Source organism: Oncorhynchus masou, unplaced genomic scaffold (assembly GCF_036934945.1).
Source record: "Oncorhynchus masou masou isolate Uvic2021 unplaced genomic scaffold, UVic_Omas_1.1 unplaced_scaffold_2063, whole genome shotgun sequence".
Lineage (NCBI taxonomy): Eukaryota > Metazoa > Chordata > Actinopteri > Salmoniformes > Salmonidae > Oncorhynchus > Oncorhynchus masou.
This window is the reverse complement of record NW_027008550.1, coordinates 30,586-55,736: the sequence shown is the minus strand read 5'-3', so window position 1 is coordinate 55,736 and position 25,151 is coordinate 30,586. Positions and strand designations below refer to the sequence as shown.

At 42.4% G+C, this 25,151-nt stretch overlaps 1 protein-coding gene across 1 annotated transcript in view; it reads left to right on the top strand.

Moving 5' to 3' along the window:
- The window catches only part of LOC135532855 (NACHT, LRR and PYD domains-containing protein 12-like), a 38,347-nt gene that overhangs the window by 3,346 nt on the left and 9,850 nt on the right, over window positions 1-25,151 (top strand). Inside the window, exons 3-10 of the mRNA XM_064960287.1 lie at window positions 595-711; window positions 13,614-13,730; window positions 14,012-14,096; window positions 14,226-14,454; window positions 14,892-16,692; window positions 16,979-17,152; window positions 19,886-20,059; window positions 21,728-21,901. Coding sequence (XP_064816359.1) covers window positions 595-711; window positions 13,614-13,730; window positions 14,012-14,096; window positions 14,226-14,454; window positions 14,892-16,692; window positions 16,979-17,152; window positions 19,886-20,059; window positions 21,728-21,901 — 2,871 coding nt within the window. The remainder of the gene's footprint in view (window positions 1-594; window positions 712-13,613; window positions 13,731-14,011; window positions 14,097-14,225; window positions 14,455-14,891; window positions 16,693-16,978; window positions 17,153-19,885; window positions 20,060-21,727; window positions 21,902-25,151) is intronic.

Here is a 25,151-nt window from a genome sequence, read left to right as displayed (position 1 = left end):
TGGACCGATGGAGCCCCCCGGTTGTTTCTTCCACCTGTTAAATCCCGGTGAGGCTTCTCCCTCTCTTGTTGACGGATGCTGTCTACCTCTGTCCGGTTCTCCTCTCTTCACTAGATGGACGGTAACTTTAGTGTTTAACCCGTCTGTGTCCGAGGACCGAACTTTTGAATATTGTTTTCAGGGCGCCTCAATAGCAGGTATTGAACGGCGGGTAAATAATCACTAGTCAGAACCTCAACCTCAGTATACATTCATTATAAAAATCATCTTATTATCTGATATTGTGAGTAAACAACCTCGAGAGTGCGTCTTCCAGCCCTCCAATTAATTACATCATTCAACCCTCCCGGTTAGTAAATTTACCTCAACATCCCCCGGAGAGGCAGAGTAACGACACCAGCCTTTTAGCGGGGCTGACAGACTGACGACAACACTCGCGACGCTAAATTAATGTCGTTATTAAAAATGACACACTGCTCGCGCGCCATTAACTAACGCCTTGAAGTCAGTTCTATTTGTGAAACTCTTCTTATGTTTCCCCATCTGAGCTCAGAGTAGATGAGAGATGTAATGTTTGTCTCTGTTGTGTTGAAGTCCAATCCAGCAGGAGAGACCAGCCTCCCCTGTTCCCAGCTGTGTGTCCATAAAGAGTGACAAGTCTATGGATCCTCCTCTATACTTTAGAGAGGGAGACTTTTCTACTGAACAAAGGTAAGAAGAAGTCATGGGTCCTGGTCAGTGAGTTAAACAACACTGTCTCTAGTCATTTCTCCTCTCCCATTTTCACATTTATTGTTGTTGTTTTCATAATCCATAGGCTAATCATTTTGTCCATTTTCATAGTCCTAAAACAATGTTAAACAAACACAACATTCCCTCCCTGTGTGTGTGTGTGTGTGTGTGTGTGTGTGTGAGCACTCCCTGGATGAGGAGTGGTAATCTCTATCCTGATTTTCTAGTCACTTTTACCTTTCACTACATGTACATATTACCTCAACAACCTGGTACCCTGCACATTGACTCAGTACTGGTACTCCTTATAGTCTCATTATTACCTCAACTACCTGGTACCCTGCACATTGACTCAGTACTGGTACTCCTTATAGTCTCATTATTACCTCAACTACCTGGTACCCTGCACATTGACTCAGTACTGGTTCTCCTTATCGTCTCATTATTACCTCAACTACCTGGTACCCTGCACATTGACTCAGTACTGGTACTCCTTATAGTCTCATTATTACCTCAACTACCTGGTACCCTGCACATTGACTCAGTACTGGTACTCCTTATAGTCTCATTATTACCTCAACTACCTGGTACCCTGCACATTGACTCAGTACTGGTTCTCCTTATAGTCTCATTATTACCTCAACTACCTGGTACCCTGCACATTGACTCAGTACTGGTACTCCTTATAGTGTCATTATTACCTCAACTACCTGGTACCCTGCACATTGACTCAGTACTGGTTCTCCTTATAGTCTCATTATTACCTCAACTACCTGGTACCCTGCACATTGACTCAGCACTGGTACTCCTTATAGCCTCATTATTACCTCAACTATCTGGTACACTGCACATTGACTCAGTACTGGTACTCCTTATAGTCTCATTATTACCTCAACTACCTGGTACCCTGCACATTGACTCATTACTGGTACTCCTTATAGTCTCATTATTACCTCAACTACCTGGTACCCTGCACATTGACTCAGTACTGGTACTCCTTATAGTCTCATTATTACCTCAACTACCTGGTACCCTGCACATTGACTCAGTACTGGTACTCCTTATAGTCTCATTATTACCTCAACTACCTGGTACCCTGCACATTGACTCAGTACTGGTACTCCTCATATCCTCATTATTACCTCAACTTCCTGGTACCCTGCACATTGACTCAGTACTGGTACTCCTTATAGTCTCATTATTACCTCAACTACCTGGTACCCTGCACATTGACTCAGTACTGGTTCTCCTCATAGCCTCATTATTACCTCAACTACCTGGTACCCTGCACATTGACTCAGTACTCAGTACTGGTACTCCTTATATCCTCATTATTACCTCAACTAACTGGTACCCTGCACATTGACTCAGTACTCAGTACTGGTACTCCTTATAGTCTCATTATTACCTCAACTACCTGGTACCCCGCACATTGACTCAGTACTGGTACTGTTTCTCCTTATAGTCTCATTATTACCTCAACTACCTGGTACCCTGCACATTGACTCAGTACTGGTTCTCCTTATAGTCTCATTATTACCTCAACTACCTGGTACCCTGCACATTGACTCAGTACTGGTACTCCTTATAGTGTCATTATTACCTCAACTACCTGGTACCCTGCACATTGACTCAGTACTGGTTCTCCTTATAGTCTCATTATTACCTCAACTACCTGGTACCCTGCACATTGACTCAGCACTGGTACTCCTTATAGCCTCATTATTACCTCAACTATCTGGTACACTGCACATTGACTCAGTACTGGTACTCCTTATAGTCTCATTATTACCTCAACTACCTGGTACCCTGCACATTGACTCATTACTGGTACTCCTTATAGTCTCATTATTACCTCAACTACCTGGTACCCTGCACATTGACTCAGTACTGGTTCTCCTCATAGCCTCATTATTACCTCAACTACCTGGTACCCTGCACATTGACTCAGTACTCAGTACTGGTACTCCTTATATCCTCATTATTACCTCAACTAACTGGTACCCTGCACATTGACTCAGTACTCAGTACTGGTACTCCTTATAGTCTCATTATTACCTCAACTACCTGGTACCCCGCACATTGACTCAGTACTGGTACTGTTTCTCCTTATAGTCTCATTATTACCTCAACTACCTGGTACCCTGCACATTGACTCAGTACTGGTTCTCCTTATAGTCTCATTATTACCTCAACTACCTGGTACCCTGCACATTGACTCAGTACTGGTACTCCTTATAGTGTCATTATTACCTCAACTACCTGGTACCCTGCACATTGACTCAGTACTGGTTCTCCTTATAGTCTCATTATTACCTCAACTACCTGGTACCCTGCACATTGACTCAGCACTGGTACTCCTTATAGCCTCATTATTACCTCAACTATCTGGTACACTGCACATTGACTCAGTACTGGTACTCCTTATAGTCTCATTATTACCTCAACTACCTGGTACCCTGCACATTGACTCATTACTGGTACTCCTTATAGTCTCATTATTACCTCAACTACCTGGTACCCTGCACATTGACTCAGTACTGGTACTCCTTATAGTCTCATTATTACCTCAACTACCTGGTACCCTGCACATTGACTCAGTACTGGTACTCCTTATAGTCTCATTATTACCTCAACTACCTGGTACCCTGCACATTGACTCAGTACTGGTACTCCTCATATCCTCATTATTACCTCAACTTCCTGGTACCCTGCACATTGACTCAGTACTGGTACTCCTTATAGTCTCATTATTACCTCAACTACCTGGTACCCTGCACATTGACTCAGTACTGGTTCTCCTCATAGCCTCATTATTACCTCAACTACCTGGTACCCTGCACATTGACTCAGTACTCAGTACTGGTACTCCTTATATCCTCATTATTACCTCAACTAACTGGTACCCTGCACATTGACTCAGTACTCAGTACCTGTACTCCTTATAGTCTCATTATTACCTCAACTACCTGGTACCCCGCACATTGACTCAGTACTGGTACTGTTTCTCCTTATAGTCTCATTATTACCTCAACTACCTTGGTACCCTGCACATTGACTCAGTACTGGTTCTCCTTATAGTCTCATTATTACCTCAACTACCTGGTACCCTGCACATTGACTCAGTACTGGTTCTCCTTATAGTCTCATTATTACCTCAACTACCTGGTACCCTGCACATTGACTCAGTACTGGTACTCCTTATAGCCTCATTATTACCTCAACTATCTGGTACACTGCACATTGACTCAGTACTGGTACTCCTTATAGTCTCATTATTACCTCAACTACCTGGTACCCTGCACATTGACTCATTACTGGTACTCCTTATAGTCTCATTATTACCTCAACTACCTGGTACCCTGCACATTGACTCAGTACTGGTACTCCTTATAGTCTCATTATTACCTCAACTACCTGGTACCCTGCACATTGACTCAGTACTGGTACTCCTTATAGTCTCATTATTACCTCAACTACCTGCTACCCTACACATTGACTCAGTACTGGTACTCCTCATATCCTCATTATTACCTCAACTTCCTGGTACCCTGCACATTGACTCAGTACTGGTACTCCTTATAGTCTCATTATTACCTCAACTACCTGGTACCCTGCACATTGACTCAGTACTGGTTCTCCTCATAGCCTCATTATTACCTCAACTACCTGGTACCCTGCACATTGACTCAGTACTCAGTACTGTTACTCCTTATATCCTCATTATTACCTCAACTAACTGGTACCCTGCACATTGACTCAGTACTCAGTACTGGTACTCCTTATAGTCTCAGTATTACCTCAACTACCTGGTACCCCGCACATTGACTCAGTACTGGTACTGTTTCTCCTTATAGTCTCATTATTACCTCAACTACCTGGTACCCTGCACATTGACTCAGTACTGGTTCTCCTTATAGTCTCATTATTACCTCAACTACCTGGTACCCTGCACATTGACTCAGTACTGGTTCTCCTTATAGTCTCATTATTACCTCAACTACCTGGTACCCTGCACATTGACTCAGTACTGGTACTCCTTATAGCCTCATTATTACCTCAACTATCTGGTACACTGCACATTGACTCAGTACTGGTACTCCTTATAGTCTCATTATTACCTCAACTACCTGGTACCCTGCACATTGACTCATTACTGGTACTCCTTATAGTCTCATTATTACCTCAACTACCTGGTACCCTGCACATTGACTCAGTACTGGTACTCCTTATAGTCTCATTATTACCTCAACTACCTGGTACCCTGCACATTGACTCAGTACTGGTACTCCTCATATCCTCATTATTACCTCAACTTCCTGGTACCCTGCACATTGACTCAGTACTGGTACTCCTCATATCCTCATTATTACCTCAACTAACTGGTACCCTGCACATTGACTCAGTATTCAGTACTGGTACTCCTTATAGTCTCATTATTACTTCAACTACCTGGTACCCCGCACATTGACTCAGTACTGGTACTGTTTCTCCTTATAGTCTCATTATTACCTCAACTACCTGGTACCCTGCACATTGACTCAGTACTGGTTCTCCTTATAGTCTCATTATTACCTCAACTACCTGGTACCCTGCACATTGACTCAGTACTGGTACTCCTTATAGTCTCATTATTACCTCAACTACCTGGTACCCTGCACATTGACTCAGTACTGGTACTCCTTATAGTCTCATTATTACCTCAACTACCTGGTACCCTGCACATTGACTCAGTACTGGTTCTCCTTATAGTCTCATTATTACCTCAACTACCTGGTACCCTGCACATTGACTCAGTACTGGTACTCCTTATAGTGTCATTATTACCTCAACTACCTGGTACCCTGCACATTGACTCAGTACTGGTTCTCCTTATAGTCTCATTATTACCTCAACTACCTGGTACCCTGCACATTGACTCAGCACTGGTACTCCTTATAGCCTCATTATTACCTCAACTATCTGGTACACTGCACATTGACTCAGTACTGGTACTCCTTATAGTCTCATTATTACCTCAACTACCTGGTACCCTGCACATTGACTCATTACTGGTACTCCTTATAGTCTCATTATTACCTCAACTACCTGGTACCCTGCACATTGACTCAGTACTGGTACTCCTTATAGTCTCATTATTACCTTAACTACCTGGTACCCTGCACATTGACTCAGTACTGGTACTCCTTATAGTCTCATTATTACCTCAACTACCTGGTACCCTGCACATTGACTCAGTACTGGTACTCCTCATATCCTCATTATTACCTCAACTTCCTGGTACCCTGCACATTGACTCAGTACTGGTACTCCTTATAGTCTCATTATTACCTCAACTACCTGGTACCCTGCACATTGACTCAGTACTGGTTCTCCTCATAGCCTCATTATTACCTCAACTACCTGGTACCCTGCACATTGACTCAGTACTCAGTACTGGTACTCCTTATATCCTCATTATTACCTCAACTAACTGGTACCCTGCACATTGACTCAGTACTCAGTACTGGTACTCCTTATAGTCTCATTATTACCTCAACTACCTGGTACCCCGCACATTGACTCAGTACTGGTACTGTTTCTCCTTATAGTCTCATTATTACCTCAACTACCTTGGTACCCTGCACATTGACTCAGTACTGGTTCTCCTTATAGTCTCATTATTACCTCAACTACCTGGTACCCTGCACATTGACTCAGTACTGGTTCTCCTTATAGTCTCATTATTACCTCAACTACCTGGTACCCTGCACATTGACTCAGTACTGGTACTCCTTATAGCCTCATTATTACCTCAACTATCTGGTACACTGCACATTGACTCAGTACTGGTACTCCTTATAGTCTCATTATTACCTCAACTACCTGGTACCCTGCACATTGACTCAGTACTGGTACTCCTCATATCCTCATTATTACCTCAACTTCCTGGTACCCTGCACATTGACTCAGTACTGGTACTCCTCATATCCTCATTATTACCTCAACTAACTGGTACCCTGCACATTGACTCAGTATTCAGTACTGGTACTCCTTATAGTCTCATTATTACTTCAACTACCTGGTACCCTGCACATTGACTCAGTACTGGTACTCCTTATAGTCTCATTATTACCTCAACTACCTGGTACCCTGCACATTGACTCAGTACTGGTTCTCCTTATAGTCTCATTATTACCTCAACTACCTGGTACCCTGCACATTGACTCAGTACTGGTTCTCCTTATAGTCTCATTATTACCTCAACTACCTGGTACCCCGCACATTGACTCAGTACTGGTACTGTTTCTCCTTATAGTCTCATTATTACCTCAACTACCTGGTACCCTGCACATTGACTCAGTACTGGTTCTCTTTATAGTCTCATTATTACCTCAACTACCTGGTACCCTGCACATTGACTCAGTACTGGTTCTCCTTATAGTCTCATTATTACCTCAACTACCTGGTACCCTGCACATTGACTCAGTACTGGTTCTCCTTATAGTCTCATTATTACCTCAACTACCTGGTACCCTGCACATTGACTCAGTACTGGTTCTCCTTATAGTCTCATTATTACCTCAACTACCTGGTACCCTGCACATTGACTCAGTACTGGTACTCCTTATAGTCTCATTATTACCTCAACTACCTGGTACCCTGCACATTGACTCAGTACTGGTACTCCTTATAGTCTCATTATTACCTCAACTACCTGGTACCCTGCACATTGACTCAGTACTGGTACTCCTTATAGTCTCATTATTACCTCAACTACCTGGTACCCTGCACATTGACTCATTACTGGTACCCTGCACATTGACTCAGTACTGGTACTACTTATAGTCTCATTATTACCTCAACTACCTGGTACCCTGCACATTGACTCAGTACTGGTACTCCTTATAGTCTCATTATTACCTCAACTACCTGGTACTCTGCACATTGACTCAGTACTGGTTCTCCTTATCGTCTCATTATTACCTCAACTACCTGGTACCCTGCACATTGACTAAGTACTCAGTACTGGTACTCCTTATAGTCTCATTATTACCTCAACTACCTGGTACCCTGCACATTGACTCAGTACTGGTACTCCTTATAGTCTCATTATTACCTCAACTACCTGGTACCCTGCACATTGACTCATTACTGGTACCCTGCACATTGACTCAGTACTGGTACTACTTATAGTCTCATTATTACCTCAACTACCTGGTACCCTGCACATTGACTCAGTACTGGTACTCCTCATATCCTCATTATTACCTCAACTTCCTGGTACCCTGCACATTGACTCAGTACTGGTACTCCTTATAGTCTCATTATTACCTCAACTACCTGGTACCCTGCACATTGACTCAGTACTGGTTCTCCTCATAGCCTCATTATTACCTCAACTACCTGGTACCCTGCACATTGACTCAGTACTCAGTACTGGTACTCCTTATATCCTCATTATTACCTCAACTAACTGGTACCCTGCACATTGACTCAGTACTCAGTACTGGTACTCCTTATAGTCTCATTATTACCTCAACTACCTGGTACCCCGCACATTGACTCAGTACTGGTACTGTTTCTCCTTATAGTCTCATTATTACCTCAACTACCTTGGTACCCTGCACATTGACTCAGTACTGGTTCTCCTTATAGTCTCATTATTACCTCAACTACCTGGTACCCTGCACATTGACTCAGTACTGGTTCTCCTTATAGTCTCATTATTACCTCAACTACCTGGTACCCTGCACATTGACTCAGTACTGGTACTCCTTATAGCCTCATTATTACCTCAACTATCTGGTACACTGCACATTGACTCAGTACTGGTACTCCTTATAGTCTCATTATTACCTCAACTACCTGGTACCCTGCACATTGACTCAGTACTGGTACTCCTCATATCCTCATTATTACCTCAACTTCCTGGTACCCTGCACATTGACTCAGTACTGGTACTCCTCATATCCTCATTATTACCTCAACTAACTGGTACCCTGCACATTGACTCAGTATTCAGTACTGGTACTCCTTATAGTCTCATTATTACTTCAACTACCTGGTACCCTGCACATTGACTCAGTACTGGTACTCCTTATAGTCTCATTATTACCTCAACTACCTGGTACCCTGCACATTGACTCAGTACTGGTTCTCCTTATAGTCTCATTATTACCTCAACTACCTGGTACCCTGCACATTGACTCAGTACTGGTTCTCCTTATAGTCTCATTATTACCTCAACTACCTGGTACCCCGCACATTGACTCAGTACTGGTACTGTTTCTCCTTATAGTCTCATTATTACCTCAACTACCTGGTACCCTGCACATTGACTCAGTACTGGTTCTCTTTATAGTCTCATTATTACCTCAACTACCTGGTACCCTGCACATTGACTCAGTACTGGTTCTCCTTATAGTCTCATTATTACCTCAACTACCTGGTACCCTGCACATTGACTCAGTACTGGTTCTCCTTATAGTCTCATTATTACCTCAACTACCTGGTACCCTGCACATTGACTCAGTACTGGTTCTCCTTATAGTCTCATTATTACCTCAACTACCTGGTACCCTGCACATTGACTCAGTACTGGTACTCCTTATAGTCTCATTATTACCTCAACTACCTGGTACCCTGCACATTGACTCAGTACTGGTACTCCTTATAGTCTCATTATTACCTCAACTACCTGGTACCCTGCACATTGACTCAGTACTGGTACTCCTTATAGTCTCATTATTACCTCAACTACCTGGTACCCTGCACATTGACTCATTACTGGTACCCTGCACATTGACTCAGTACTGGTACTACTTATAGTCTCATTATTACCTCAACTACCTGGTACCCTGCACATTGACTCAGTACTGGTACTCCTTATAGTCTCATTATTACCTCAACTACCTGGTACTCTGCACATTGACTCAGTACTGGTTCTCCTTATCGTCTCATTATTACCTCAACTACCTGGTACCCTGCACATTGACTAAGTACTCAGTACTGGTACTCCTTATAGTCTCATTATTACCTCAACTACCTGGTACCCTGCACATTGACTCAGTACTGGTACTCCTTATAGTCTCATTATTACCTCAACTACCTGGTACCCTGCACATTGACTCATTACTGGTACCCTGCACATTGACTCAGTACTGGTACTACTTATAGTCTCATTATTACCTCAACTACCTGGTACCCTGCACATTGACTCAGTACTGGTACTCCTCATATAATCATTATTACCTCAACTACCTGGTACCCTGCACATTGACTCAGTACTGGTACTCCTTATAGTCTCATTAATACCTCAACTACCTGGTACCCTGCACATTGACTCAGTACTGGTACTCCTTATAGTCTCATTATTACCTCAACTACCTGGTACCCTGCACATTGACTCAGTACTGGTTCTCCTTATAGTCTCATTATTACCTCAACTACCTGGTACCCTGCACATTGACTCAGTACTGGTACTCCTTATAGTCTCATTATTACCTCAACTACCTGGTACCCCGCACATTGACTCAGTACTGGTACTGTTTCTCCTTATAGTCTCATTATTACCTCAACTACCTGGTACCCTGCACATTGACTCAGTACTGGTTCTCCTTATAGTCTCATTATTACCTCAACTACCTGGTACCCTGCACATTGACTCAGTACTGGTACTCCTTATAGTCTCATTATTACCTCAACTACCTGGTACCCTGCACATTGACTCAGTACTGGTACTCCTTATAGTCTCATTATTACCTCAACTACCTGGTACCCTGCACATTGACTCAGTACTGGTTCTCCTTATAGTCTCATTATTACCTCAACTACCTGGTACCCTGCACATTGACTCAGTACTGGTACTCCTTATAGTGTCATTATTACCTCAACTACCTGGTACCCTGCACATTGACTCAGTACTGGTTCTCCTTATAGTCTCATTATTACCTCAACTACCTGGTACCCTGCACATTGACTCAGCACTGGTACTCCTTATAGCCTCATTATTACCTCAACTATCTGGTACACTGCACATTGACTCAGTACTGGTACTCCTTATAGTCTCATTATTACCTCAACTACCTGGTACCCTGCACATTGACTCATTACTGGTACTCCTTATAGTCTCATTATTACCTCAACTACCTGGTACCCTGCACATTGACTCAGTACTGGTACTCCTTATAGTCTCATTATTACCTCAACTACCTGGTACCCTGGACATTGACTCAGTACTGGTACTCCTTATAGTCTCATTATTACCTCAACTACCTGGTACCCTGCACATTGACTCAGTACTGGTACTCCTCATATCCTCATTATTACCTCAACTTCCTGGTACCCTGCACATTGACTCAGTACTGGTACTCCTTATAGTCTCATTATTACCTCAACTACCTGGTACCCTGCACATTGACTCAGTACTGGTTCTCCTCATAGCCTCATTATTACCTCAACTACCTGGTACCCTGCACATTGACTCAGTACTCAGTACTGGTACTCCTTATATCCTCATTATTACCTCAACTAACTGGTACCCTGCACATTGACTCAGTACTCAGTACTGGTACTCCTTATAGTCTCATTATTACCTCAACTACCTGGTACCCCGCACATTGACTCAGTACTGGTACTGTTTCTCCTTATAGTCTCATTATTACCTCAACTACCTTGGTACCCTGCACATTGACTCAGTACTGGTTCTCCTTATAGTCTCATTATTACCTCAACTACCTGGTACCCTGCACATTGACTCAGTACTGGTTCTCCTTATAGTCTCGTTATTACCTCAACTACCTGGTACCCTGCACATTGACTCAGTACTGGTACTCCTTATAGCCTCATTATTACCTCAACTATCTGGTACACTGCACATTGACTCAGTACTGGTACTCCTTATAGTCTCATTATTACCTCAACTACCTGGTACCCTGCACATTGACTCATTACTGGTACTCCTTATAGTCTCATTATTACCTCAACTACCTGGTACTCTGCACATTGACTCAGTACTGGTACTCCTTATAGTCTCATTATTACCTCAACTACCTGGTACCCTGCACATTGACTCAGTACTGGTACTCCTTATAGTCTCATTATTACCTCAACTACCTGGTACCCTACACATTGACTCAGTACTGGTACTCCTCATATCCTCATTATTACCTCAACTTCCTGGTACCCTGCACATTGACTCAGTACTGGTACTCCTTATAGTCTCATTATTACCTCAACTACCTGGTACCCTGCACATTGACTCAGTACTGGTTCTCCTCATAGCCTCATTATTACCTCAACTACCTGGTACCCTGCACATTGACTCAGTACTCAGTACTGGTACTCCTTATATCCTCATTATTACCTCAACTAACTGGTACCCTGCACATTGACTCAGTACTCAGTACTGGTACTCCTTATAGTCTCATTATTACCTCAACTACCTGGTACCCCGCACATTGACTCAGTACTGGTACTGTTTTTCCTTATAGTCTCATTATTACCTCAACTACCTGGTACCCTGCACATTGACTCAGTACTGGTTCTCCTTATAGTCTCATTATTACCTCAACTACCTGGTACCCTGCACATTGACTCAGTACTGGTTCTCCTTATAGTCTCATTATTACCTCAACTACCTGGTACCCTGCACATTGACTCAGTACTGGTACTCCTTATAGCCTCATTATTACCTCAACTATCTGGTACACTGCACATTGACTCAGTACTGGTACTCCTTATAGTCTCATTATTACCTCAACTACCTGGTACCCTGCACATTGACTCATTACTGGTACTCCTTATAGTCTCATTATTACCTCAACTACCTGGTACCCTGCACATTGACTCAGTACTGGTACTCCTTATAGTCTCATTATTACCTCAACTACCTGGTACCCTGCACATTGACTCAGTACTGGTACTCCTCATATCCTCATTATTACCTCAACTTCCTGGTACCCTGCACATTGACTCAGTACTGGTACTCCTCATATCCTCATTATTACCTCAACTAACTGGTACCCTGCACATTGACTCAGTATTCAGTACTGGTACTCCTTATAGTCTCATTATTACTTCAACTACCTGGTACCCCGCACATTGACTCAGTACTGGTACTGTTTCTCCTTATAGTCTCATTATTACCTCAACTACCTGGTACCCTGCACATTGACTCAGTACTGGTTCTCCTTATAGTCTCATTATTACCTCAACTACCTGGTACCCTGCACATTGACTCAGTACTGGTACTCCTTATAGTCTCATTATTACCTCAACTACCTGGTACCCTGCACATTGACTCAGTACTGGTACTCCTTATAGTCTCATTATTACCTCAACTACCTGGTACCCTGCACATTGACTCAGTACTGGTTCTCCTTATAGTCTCATTATTACCTCAACTACCTGGTACCCTGCACATTGACTCAGCACTGGTACTCCTTATAGTCTCATTATTACCTCAACTACCTGGTACCCCTGCACATTGACTCAGTACTGGTACTCCTTATAGTCTCATTATTACCTCAACTACCTGGTACCCTGCACATTGACTCAGTACTGGTACTCCTTATAGCCTCATTATTCCGGTCGGTATCATTTGAGAGTGAGGCAAATATATAGCATTTTGTGGAAAAAAAACATGATTAATTTGTCTCTCTGAAATGAAGGCATCAAGTGATTTTAAACAAATACATATCTGTACATATCAATCCCATACCATGATTAGATAGTGAAAAAACACACCAATCTCTTTCAGAAATGCTTTAAACAATAATAGCTAATTCACTAACATTTCTGAAAAGTGATATGTAGTGTTTTGGAATGAAACTCTTATGTTTCCCCATCTGAGCTCAGAGTAGATGAGAGATGTAATGTTTGTCTCTGTTGTGTTGAAGTCCAATCCAGCAGGAGAGACCAGCCTCCCCTGTTCCCAGCTGTGTGTCCATAAAGAGTGACAAGTCTATGGATCCTCCTCTATACTTTAGAGAGGGAGACTTTTCTACTGAACAAAGGTAAGAAGAAGTCATGGGTCCTGGTCAGTGAGTTAAACAACACTGTCTCTAGTCATTTCTCCTCTCCCATTTTCACATTTATTGTTGTTGTTTTCATAATCCATAGGCTAATCATTTTGTCCATTTTCATAGTCCTAAAACAATGTTAAACAAACACAACATTCCCTCCCTGTGTGTGTGTGTGTGTGTGTGTGTGTGTGTGTGTGTGTGTGTGTGTGTGTGTGTGTGTGTGTGTGTGCACTCCCTGGATGAGGAGATGTAATCTCATGTTTTGTCCACAGATACCAACAGGAGAGATCAGAGTCAGAGATTCTCAGTGGTCAGTCTTCCCGGAGTCATCAAACCGACCTGGGCTCCATATTCAGTGTATGTGGTCCTGTTATGTACATTTGTTTTTGTTTACCTCATGGAAAGTTGATCTGTCAAACATTCATTAATGTGTTAATGAGAAAGCATTTAGTCTCTTGCTTAACTTATTTACTTTATTTATTTCAGTTGCTTGAAGAGAACATTGTGACATTTGTGAAGAACGAGCTGAAGAGGTTCAAGAGGATTCTTAGTCCAGAACTCCCAGAAGGCTTTGAGAGTCAGAAGCAGGATAAGGAAGTGGTGGATGCTGAAGATGAGCAGCAGGAGAGCAGTGCCAGAGAGGGGGCTCTGAAGATCACACTGCACATCCTGAGGAAAATGAACCAGAAGGAGCTTGCTGACACACTGGAGAAATGTAAGATCTGTCTGCCTCATGTTGAATGATGTTTTATAACATTTAAAAGCTGTAGCTAAAGTACAGCTAAAGTAGTTGTGTAACTCAATGATATTGTAGCAGCCTTAAAACAACACCTAGTGACCTCATCAAGTAGCAGCAGGGATGTGTTGATTAATTTAGATAGAGAAAGACAACATTATTAATACCATCAATTTGTTGTACTGATTTATTTATTTAGAGAGAGAGAGAGAGAGAGACAACATTAATAATACCGTCAATAATATCAATAATAATATAATCAGTCACACCAGTCTGTAATGCATTATGAAAACATTTACACATTTATACAGTCAGTTAAGAGAATAAATTATTATAATGTACAACTTTATAACAGTCCTACAATACTGTAAGTATTGAAACAGACGTAATATTAATATCCTCTGTGATATTTCTAGATTCAGATGATCTTGCTGTGATTTGCCAACGTGAACTCAAATCTAATCTCAAGAAGAAGTTTCAATGTGTATTTGAGGGGATCGCTAAACAAGGAAACCCAACACTTCTCAATAAGATCTACACAGAGCTCTACATCACAGAGGGTGGAACAGGAGAGGTCAATAATGAACATGAGCTGAGACAGATTGAGACAACAACCAGGAAACAAGCAAGACCAGAGACTCCAATCAAATGTAACGACATCTTCAAACCCTTAACTGGACAAGACAAACCTATCAGAACTGTGCTGACAAAGGGAGTCGCTGGCATTGGAAAAACAGTCTCTGTGCAGAAGTTCATTCTGGACTGGGCTGAAGGAAAAGCTAATCAGGATGTCCAATTTGTATTTTCATTCCCTTTTCGGGAGCTGAATTTGATGAAAGAGGACAAACACACTTTCATTGAACTTCTTCATCACTTCTCAATGGAAACCAAACAATCAAGAATCTCCATCAACAACAAGTACAAAGTTCTGTTCATCTTTGATGGTCTGGATGAGTGCCGACTGCCCCTAGACTTCCAGAAGAACAAGATCTGTTGGGACGTCACAGAGTCAACCTCAGTGGATGTTCTGCTGACAAATCTCATCAAAGGAAATCTGCTTCCCTCTGCTCTCCTCTGGATAACTACCCGACCTGCAGCAGCCAATAAGATCCCTTCAGGGTGTGTTGACCAGGTGACAGAGGTACGAGGGTTCAATGACCCACAGAAGGAGGAGTACTTCAGGAAGAGATTCAGCGATGAGGACCTGGCCAGCAGAATCATCTCACACATAAAGACATCAAGGAGCCTCCACATCATGTGCCACATTCCAGTCTTCTGTTGGATTTCTGCAACAGTCCTTGAACACATGTTGAGTACAGACAAGAGAGAAGAGATGCCCAAGACTCTGACTGAGATGTACACACACCTTGTGGAGTTTCATACCAAACAGAAGAATGAAAAGTATCTTGGGAAAGAAGAGACAGGTCCACACTGGAATAAAGAGAGCATTCTGTCACTGGGAAAACTGGCTTTTCAACAGCTTGTGAAGGGCAATCTGATTTTCTATGAAGAAGACCTGAAGGAGGCTGGCATTGATGTCAATGAAGCCTCAGTGTACTCAGGATTGTGCACACAGCTCTTTAAAGAGGAATGTGGGCTGTACCAGGACAAGGTGTACTGCTTTGTTCATCTGAGCATTCAGGAGTTTCTGGCTGCTGTATATGTGTTCCTCTCATTCATCAACAACAATGAGAATCTAATGGACAAACTGAAAACAACGTCCAGGAACCTTTCTGTGAGGATCAAACAAAGGCGTAAAGTTGCTTTCTACAGGAGTGCTGTGGATAAAGCCTTACAAAGTGAGACGGGAAACCTGGACCTTTTTCTCCGCTTCCTTCTGGGCCTCTCACTGGAGTCCAATCAGAAGCACTTACGAGGTCTACTGACAAAGACAAGAAGCAGCTCACAGAGCCATGAAGAAACAGTCAAGTACATCAAGGAGAAGATCAGGGAGAATCCCTCTCCAGAGAGGAGCATCAATCTGTTCCACTGTCTGAATGAACTGGATGACCATTCTCTAGTGGAGGAGATCCAAAGCTACCTGAGATCAGGAAGTCTCTCAAAACCCAACCTGTCACCTGCACAGTGGTCAGCTCTGGTCTTTGTGTTGCTGACTTCAGAAAAGGAGCTGGATGTGTTTGACCTGAAGAAATACTCCAGATCAGAGGAAGGTCTTCTGAGGCTGCTGCCAGTGGTCAAAGCCTCCAGAGCTGCTCTGTGAGTAAATAACATGACATATAAGAACTAATCATCAGTAAGAAATATTCAGTTTAGAGAAAAATATGGATTATAATATGTGTGTAATACTATATTGAAAAAGATATTGAATAAATGCATTGATTTTCATATTGGTATAACAATATAACCATACAATTCTAGAAGACAGAGGATGAATCTATATGTTGTTTGAGAGAATAAACCAAATGCATCTGCCATTGTACATCTACACTACTGGTGTTAAATTAACAGTGTGTTTGTGAAGTCATGATGATCTCTTTGTCAGGCTGTCAGACTGTGGAGTCACAGAGGAAGGCTGTGCTTCTCTGGTCTCAGCTCTGAGGTCAAACCCCTCACACCTGAGAGAGCTGGATCTGAGTAACAATGACCTGAAGGATTCAGGAGTGAAGCTGCTCTCTGCTGGACTGGGGAATCCCCACTGTAAACTGGAGACTCTGAGGTCAGTATTCCTGTAGTTGGTCAACAAGTGATAACTGTTCACCAGATCCACATGTGTTTACCAGACACACATCGTCCACACCATATGTGTTTGGACAGTGAAGCTTACAGTTTAAAATGTGGTGCTATGCTCCAGCCTTTTGGATTTGAGATAGCATGTTTCATATTTGTTTTAATTTGTTGTATTTTTTATTTCACCTTTATTTAACCAGGAAGGCTAGTTGAGAACAAGTTCTCATTTACAACAGGTTATAAACTGCACTAGTGTTTATTCTCGAGAGTACTGACCATGATACAATTTACAACAGGTTATAAACTGCACTAGTGTTTATTCTCGAGAGTACTGACCATGATACAATTTACAACAGGTTATAAACTGCACTAGTGTTTATTCTCGAGAGTACTGACCATGATACAATTTACAACAGGTTATAAACTGCACTAGTGTTTATTCTCGAGAGTACTGACCATGATACAATTTACAACAGGTTATAAACTGCACTTGCGTTCATTCTCGAGAGTACTGACCATGATACAATTTACAACAGGTTATAAACTGCACTAGTGTTTATTCTCCAGAGTACTGACCATGATACAATTTACAACAGGTTATAAACTGCACTTGCGTTCATTCTCGAGAGTACTGACCATGATACAATTTACAACAGGTTATAAACTGCACTAGTGTTTATTCTCGAGTGTACTGACCATGATACAATTTACAACAGGTTATAAACTGAAAATGATGTCATAGGTTTCAAACTGTCCCTCCTCCACTCCGGAACAATAGCCGTATAGTTCCTCCACCAGTTTCGATCCTTTATGACCAGGCCAAGGCCTCCCTGTGTAGATAACCCTTCTATCCAGTCTGACGACAAGTTCATTCATTTCTACCAAGGAACAGACAGTCATTGTTCTAATTCTTGATTATATTTACACACATTATATTCAGTACTAAGGTTAAAATAATATTAATAAATCTATACAGTAACATAATAGTATTCTGATTAGAACATATACAGTAACATAATAGTATTCTGATTTGGATGTGTTTTAGATTATATTTTTCCGAATAGAAACTAAATGGTGAATAATGTCCTGTCATTTTGGAGTCAGTAAGAATAGAAGATGTTTCTGATCACTTCTACATTCATATGGATGCCTCCATGATTATGAATTCATGAATCATGAATGATGATGAATGAGAAAGTTACAGAGGCACAAAGATCATCCCCCCTCTGTTATTGGTAATGGTGAGAGGTTAGCATGTTTTGTTGTATCCTCTGTTATTGGTAATGGTGAGAGGTTAGCATGTTTTGTTGTAGCCTCTGTTATTGGTAATGGTGAGAGGTTAGCATGTTTTGTTGTATCCTCTGTTATTGGTAATGGTGAGAGGTTAGCATGTTTTGTTGTAGCCTCTGTTATTGGTAATGGTGAGAGGTTAGCATGTTTCGTTGTTGCCTCTGTTATTGGTAATGGTGAGAGGTTAGCATGTTTTGTTGCCTCTGTTATTGGTAATGGTGAGAGGTTAGCATGTTTTGTTGTAGCCTCTGTTATTGGTAATGGTGAGAGGTTAGCATGTTTTGTTGTAGCCTCTGTTATTGGTAATGGTGAGAGGTTAGCATGTTTTGTTGTAGCCTCTGTTATTGGTAATGGTGAGAGGTTAGCATGTTTTGTTGTAGCCTCTGTTATTGGTAATGGTGAGAGGTTAGCATGTTTTGTTGTAGCCTCTGTTATTGGTAATGGTGAGAGGTTAGCATGTTTTGTTGTAGCCTCTGTTATTGGTAATGGTGAGAGGTTAGCATGTTTTGTTGTATCCTCTGATATTGGTAATGGTGAGAGGTTAGCATGTTTTGTTGTAGCCTCTGTTATTGGTAATGGTGAGAGGTTAGCATCTTTTGTTGTAGCCTCTGTAACTTTCTCACTCATCATTATTCATGATTCAGTCATGATTTTTCTTAATCAAGGCATCATCCGGATTAATTCATTATTGTTTAGAAACATGGTATCTACTCTCTTAGACAGAAAATTACCCCACTCATCATCCACCATTTTATTGTTGCTCAAAACACAACCCAAAAAAACGACTAAATACTAAACGTTAGACTACTTTAATACACAATAAGTAAATTTGTCAGATTACTTATGTCTTCTTCAAATGGGGAGACTCGAAACATAGTGTTTTAATTTTTAATCGCGAAACAGATATGTATTTAAATACCCTCAAATTAAAGGTGACATTATATATTGTCACCTCATATGAAACATTTGATCTCAAATCCAAAATGTTGGAGTTTCGAACCATATTTAAAATGTTAGCTTCACTGTCAATAGATATGGTGTGGACTGTATACTCAATACAATCTAAATCTGATACCTCACTGTCGAAATAGATATGGTGTGGACTGTATACTCAATGCAATCTAAATCTGATACCTCACTGTCTAAATAGATATGGTGTGGACTGTGTACTCAATACAATCTAAATCTGATTCCTCACTGTCTGTCTTCTGACTAATACTGCTTTTCAAACTGTTCTGGTCAGTCTACTGTAATGTTTGTACTATACATGTTTCTATCTGCAGGCAATACTTTGATCATTTGTCATTTTTAATGATGATACATTAATTTACGAATAGATATGGAAGGTTCCATATGTTGACAAAATATACTGCCACTTTTTTCACCACGAAAGAATAGCAGTGTGATTTTAAAATGATTTGACTCTTTGCAGGCTGTCAGGCTGTCTAGTCACAGAGGAAGGCTGTGCTTCTCTGGTCTCAGCTCTGAGGTCAAACCCCTCACACCTGAGAGAGCTGGACCTGAGCTACAATGACCTGAAGGATTCAGGAGTGAAGCTGCTCTCTGCTGGACTGGGGAATCCCCACTGTAAACTGGAGACTCTGAGGTCAGTATTCCTGTAGTTGGTCAACAAGTGATAACTGTTCACCAGATCCACCTGTGTTTACCAGGCACACATAGTCCACACCATATGTGTTTGGACAGTGAAGCTTACAGTTTTAAATGTGGTGCAATGCTCCAGCATTTTGGATTTGAGATATTATGTGTCATATTAGGAGACAGTACATAATGTCACCTTTTATTTGAGGTTAAAGGTGAGAAGTAAGTATGTTGTTGTAGCCTCTGTTATTGGTAATGGTGAGAGGTTAGCATGTTTTGTTGTAGCCTCTGTTATTGGTAATGGTGATATGTTAGCATGTTTTGTTGTAGTCTCTGTTATTGGTAATGGTGAGAGGTTAGCATGTTTTGTTGTAGTCTCTGTTATTGGTAATGGTGAGAGATTATCATGTTTTGTTGTAGCCTCTGTTATTGGTAATGGTGAGAGGTTAGCATGTTTTGTTGTAGTCTCTGTTATTGGTAATGGTGAGAGGTTAGCATGTTTTGTTTTAGCCTCTGTTATTGGTAATGTGGTGAGAGGTTAGCATGTTTTGTTGTAGCCTCTGTAACTTTCTCACTCATTATTATTCATGATTCATTCATGATCTTTCTCAGTCAAGGCGTCACAGGCTTGATGTCGTCATTGTGTTCGAGGAATTTGGGACCAGATATACTTTTGACTAATTTAATACACTTTAAGTGTCAGAACACTTATGACTTCTTCAAATGGGGGGACGAGATACATAAAATGCTTTAATGTTTCTAAACGTTGAAACAGATATGTATTAAAATATCCTCAAATATAAGGTGACATTATATACTGTCACCTTATATGAAACATTTGATCTGAAATCCAAAATGTTGGAGTATAGAGACACATTTAAAATGTTAGCTTCACTGTCAAAATAGATATGGTGTGGACTGTATACTCAATACAATCTAAATCTGATACCTCACTGTCTAAATAGATATGGTGTGGACTGTATACTCAATACAATCTAAATCTGATTCCTCACTGTCTGTTTTTTGACTGATACTGCTTTTTAAACTGGTCTGGTCAGTCTACTCAAATATTTGTACGATACATTTTTCTATCTGCAGGCTATACTTTGATCATTTGTTATTTCTAATAATTAAACATTCATTTATAAATAGATATGGCAGGTTTCAGGACACAGATATATTTTTTATATTTGAAAATGTAAAAAACATATACTGCCACGATTTTCACCACCTAAGAATGTTTCTATCACAAATGATATGGCAGAACAGGCAACTAAACATAGAATAACAACCCACAAACAAACCAAGAAATATGGTTCCCAATCAGAGACAACGATAAACAGCTGCCTCTGATTGAGAACCAATCCAGGCAACCATAGACATATAAACACCTAGACAAGACAAACCCATAGATGTACAAAAACTAAACAAGCCCTCGTCACACCCTGACCTAACTAAAATAATAAAGAAAACAACGTTAACTAAGGTCAGGGCGTGACATCTGCAGGAAATACTTTGATCATTCGTCATTTATAATAATGATACATTCATTTATGAATAGATATGGCAGGTTTCAGGACACTGATATATGTGAATATGTTGAAAAAATATACTGCCACTATTTTAACCACCAAAGAATATCAGTGTGATTTTAATATGATTTGACTCTTTGCAGGCTGTCAGGCTGTCTAGTTACAGAGGAAGACTGTGCTTCTCTGGTCTCAGCTCTGGAGTCAAACCCCTCACACCTGAGAGAGCTGGACCTGAGTAACAATGACCTGAAGGATTCAGGAGTGAAGCTGCTCTCTGCTGGACTGGGGAATCCCCACTGTAAACTGGAGACTCTGAGGTCAGTATTCCTGTAGAAGATGGCACGGGAGGCAGATGTGGACAGGCCAAAGGTCATAACCAGATCAGAGTCCAGGAGGCACAGAGTGGCAGACAGACTAGAGGTCAGGACAGACAGACTGGACAGGACAGGCAGACTGGTCAGACAGACTAGAGGTCAGGACAGGTAGACTGGACAGGACAGGCAGACTAGAGGTCAAGACAGGCAGACTGGTCAGGACAGGCAGACTAGAGGTCAGGACAGACGAGAGGTTAGGACAGACAGACTGGTCAGGCAGACTAGAGGTCAGGACAGGCAGACTGGTCAGACAGACTAGAGGTCAGGAAAGGCAGAATGGTCAGGCAGGCTAGAGGTCAAGACAGGCAGAATGGTCAGGCAGACTAGAGGTCAGGACAGGCAGAATGGTCAGGACAGGCAGGAGAGGTCAGGACAGGCAGAATGGTCAGGCAGAAGAGAGGTCAGGACAGGCAGAGTGGTCAGGCAGGCTAGAGGTCAGGACAGGCAGAATGGTAAGGCAGACTAGAGGTCAGGACAGGCAGAATGGTCAGGCAGACGAGAGGTCAGGACAGGCAGAATGGTCAGGCAGGCTAGAGGTCAGGACAGGCAGAATGGTCAGGCAGAAGAGAGGTCAGGATAGGCAGAGTGGTCAGGCAGACGAGAGGTCAGGACAGGCAGAGTGGTCAGGCAGAAGAGAGGTCAGGACAGGCAGAGTGGTCAGGCAGGCTAGAGGTCAGGACAGGCAGAATGGTAAGGCAGACTAGAGGTCAGGACAGGCAGAATGGTCAGGCAGACGAGAGGTCAGGACAGGCAGAATGGTCAGGCAGGCTAGAGGTCAGGACAGGCAGAATGGTCAGGACAGGCAGAATGGTCAAGCAGAAGAGAGGTCAGGATAGGCAGAATGGTCAGGCAGAAGAGAGGTCAGGACAGGCAGAGTGATCAGGCAGGCTAGAGGTCAGGACAGGCAGAATGGTCAGGCAGACGAGAGGTCAGGACAGGCAGACTGGTCAGGACAGGCAGGAGAGGTCAGGACAGGCAGAATGGTCAGGCAGACTAGAGGTCAGGACAGGCAGAATGGTCAGGACAGGCAGGAGAGGTCAGGACAGGCAGAATGGTCAGGCAGAAGAGAGGTCAGGACAGGCAGAGTGGTCAGGCAGGCTAGAGGTCAGGACAGGCAGAATGGTAAGGCAGACTAGAGGTCAGGACAGGCAGAATGGTCAGGCAGAAGAGAGGTCAGGACAGGCAGAATGGTCAGGCAGAAGAGAGGTCAGGACAGGCAGAATGGTCAGGCAGACGAGAGGTCAGGACAGGCAGAATGGTCAGGCAGACGAGAGGTCAGGACAGGCAGAAGAGTTCAGGACAGGCAGAATGGTCAAGCAGAGGTCAAGACAGGCAGAATGGTCAGGCAGACTAGAGGTCAGGACAGGCAGAATGGTCAGGACAGGCAGGAGAGGTCAGGACAGGCAGAATGGTCAGGCAGAAGAGAGGTCAGGACAGGCAGAGTGGTCAGGCAGGCTAGAGGTCAGGACAGGCAGAATGGTCAAGCAGACGAGAGGTCAGGCAGGCAGAATGGTCAGGCAGACGAGAGGTCAGGACAGGCAGAAGAGTTCAGGACAGGCAGAATGGTAAGGCAGACTAGAGGTCAGGACAGGCAGAATGGTCAGGCAGAAGAGAGGTCAGGACAGGCAGAATGGTCAGGCAGAAGAGTTCAGGACAGGCAGAATGGTAAGGCAGACTAGAGGTCAGGACAGGCAGAATGGTCAGGACAGGCAGGAGAGGTCAGGACAGGCAGAATGGTCAGGCAGAAGAGAGGTCAGGACAGGCAGAATGGTAAGGCAGACTAGAGGTCAGGACAGGCAGAATGGTCAGGCAGGCTAGAGGTCAGGACAGGCAGAATGGTCAGGCAGAAGAGAGGTCAGGACAGGCAGAATGGTCAGGACAGGCTAGAGGTCAAGCAGACGAGATTTCAGGCAGTCCAGAAAACAGGCAAGGAACAAAAACCGGGAGGAACAAATAGAAGCAGGAGTAGAGAAAAACACTGGTTGACATGATAAACATACAAGACAAACTGGTACAGAGAAACAGAAAACACAGGGATAAATACACCAGGGGAACACAGGGATATATACACCAGGGATATATACACCAGGGATATATACACCAGGGATAAATACACCAGGGATATATACACCAGGGATATATACACCAGGGAAACACAGGGATATATACACCAGGGATATATACACCAGGGATATATACACCAGGGATATATACACCAGGGAAACACGGGGATATATACATCAGGGATATATACACCAGGGATATATACACCAGGGACATATACACCAGGGATATATAGACCAGGGAAACACAGGGATATATACACCAGGGATATATACACCAGGGATATATACACCAGGGATATATACACCAGGGATATATACACCAGGGATATATACACCAGGGAAACACAGGGATATATACACCAGGGATATATACACCAGGGAAACACAGGGATATATACACCAGGGATATATACACCAGGGATATATACACAAGGGACATATACACCAGGGATAAATACACCAGGGATAAATACACCAGGGATATATACACCAGGGATATATAGACCAGGGATATATAGACCAGGGAAACACAGGGATATATACACCAGGGATATATACACCAGGGATAAATACACCAGGGATAAATACACCAGGGATATATACACCAGGGATATATAGACCAGGGATATATACACCAGGGATATATACACCAGGGAAACACAGGGATATATACACCAGGGATATATATACACCAGGGATATATACACCAGGGATATATACACCAGGGAAACACAGGGATATATACACCAGGGATATATAGACCAGGGATATATACACCAGGGATATATACACCAGGGAAACACAGGGATATATACACCAGGGATATATATACACCAGGGATATATACACCAGGGATATATACACCAGGGATATATACACCAGGGAAACACAGGGATATATACACCAGGGATATATATACACCAGGGATAAATACACCAGGGATATATACACCAGGGATATATACACCATGGATATATACACCAGGGATATATATACACCAGGGATATATGCACCAGGGATATATACACCAGGGATATATACACCAAGGAAACACGGGGATATATATATACACCAGGGATATATACACCAGGGATATATACACCAGGGAAACACAGGGATATATACAC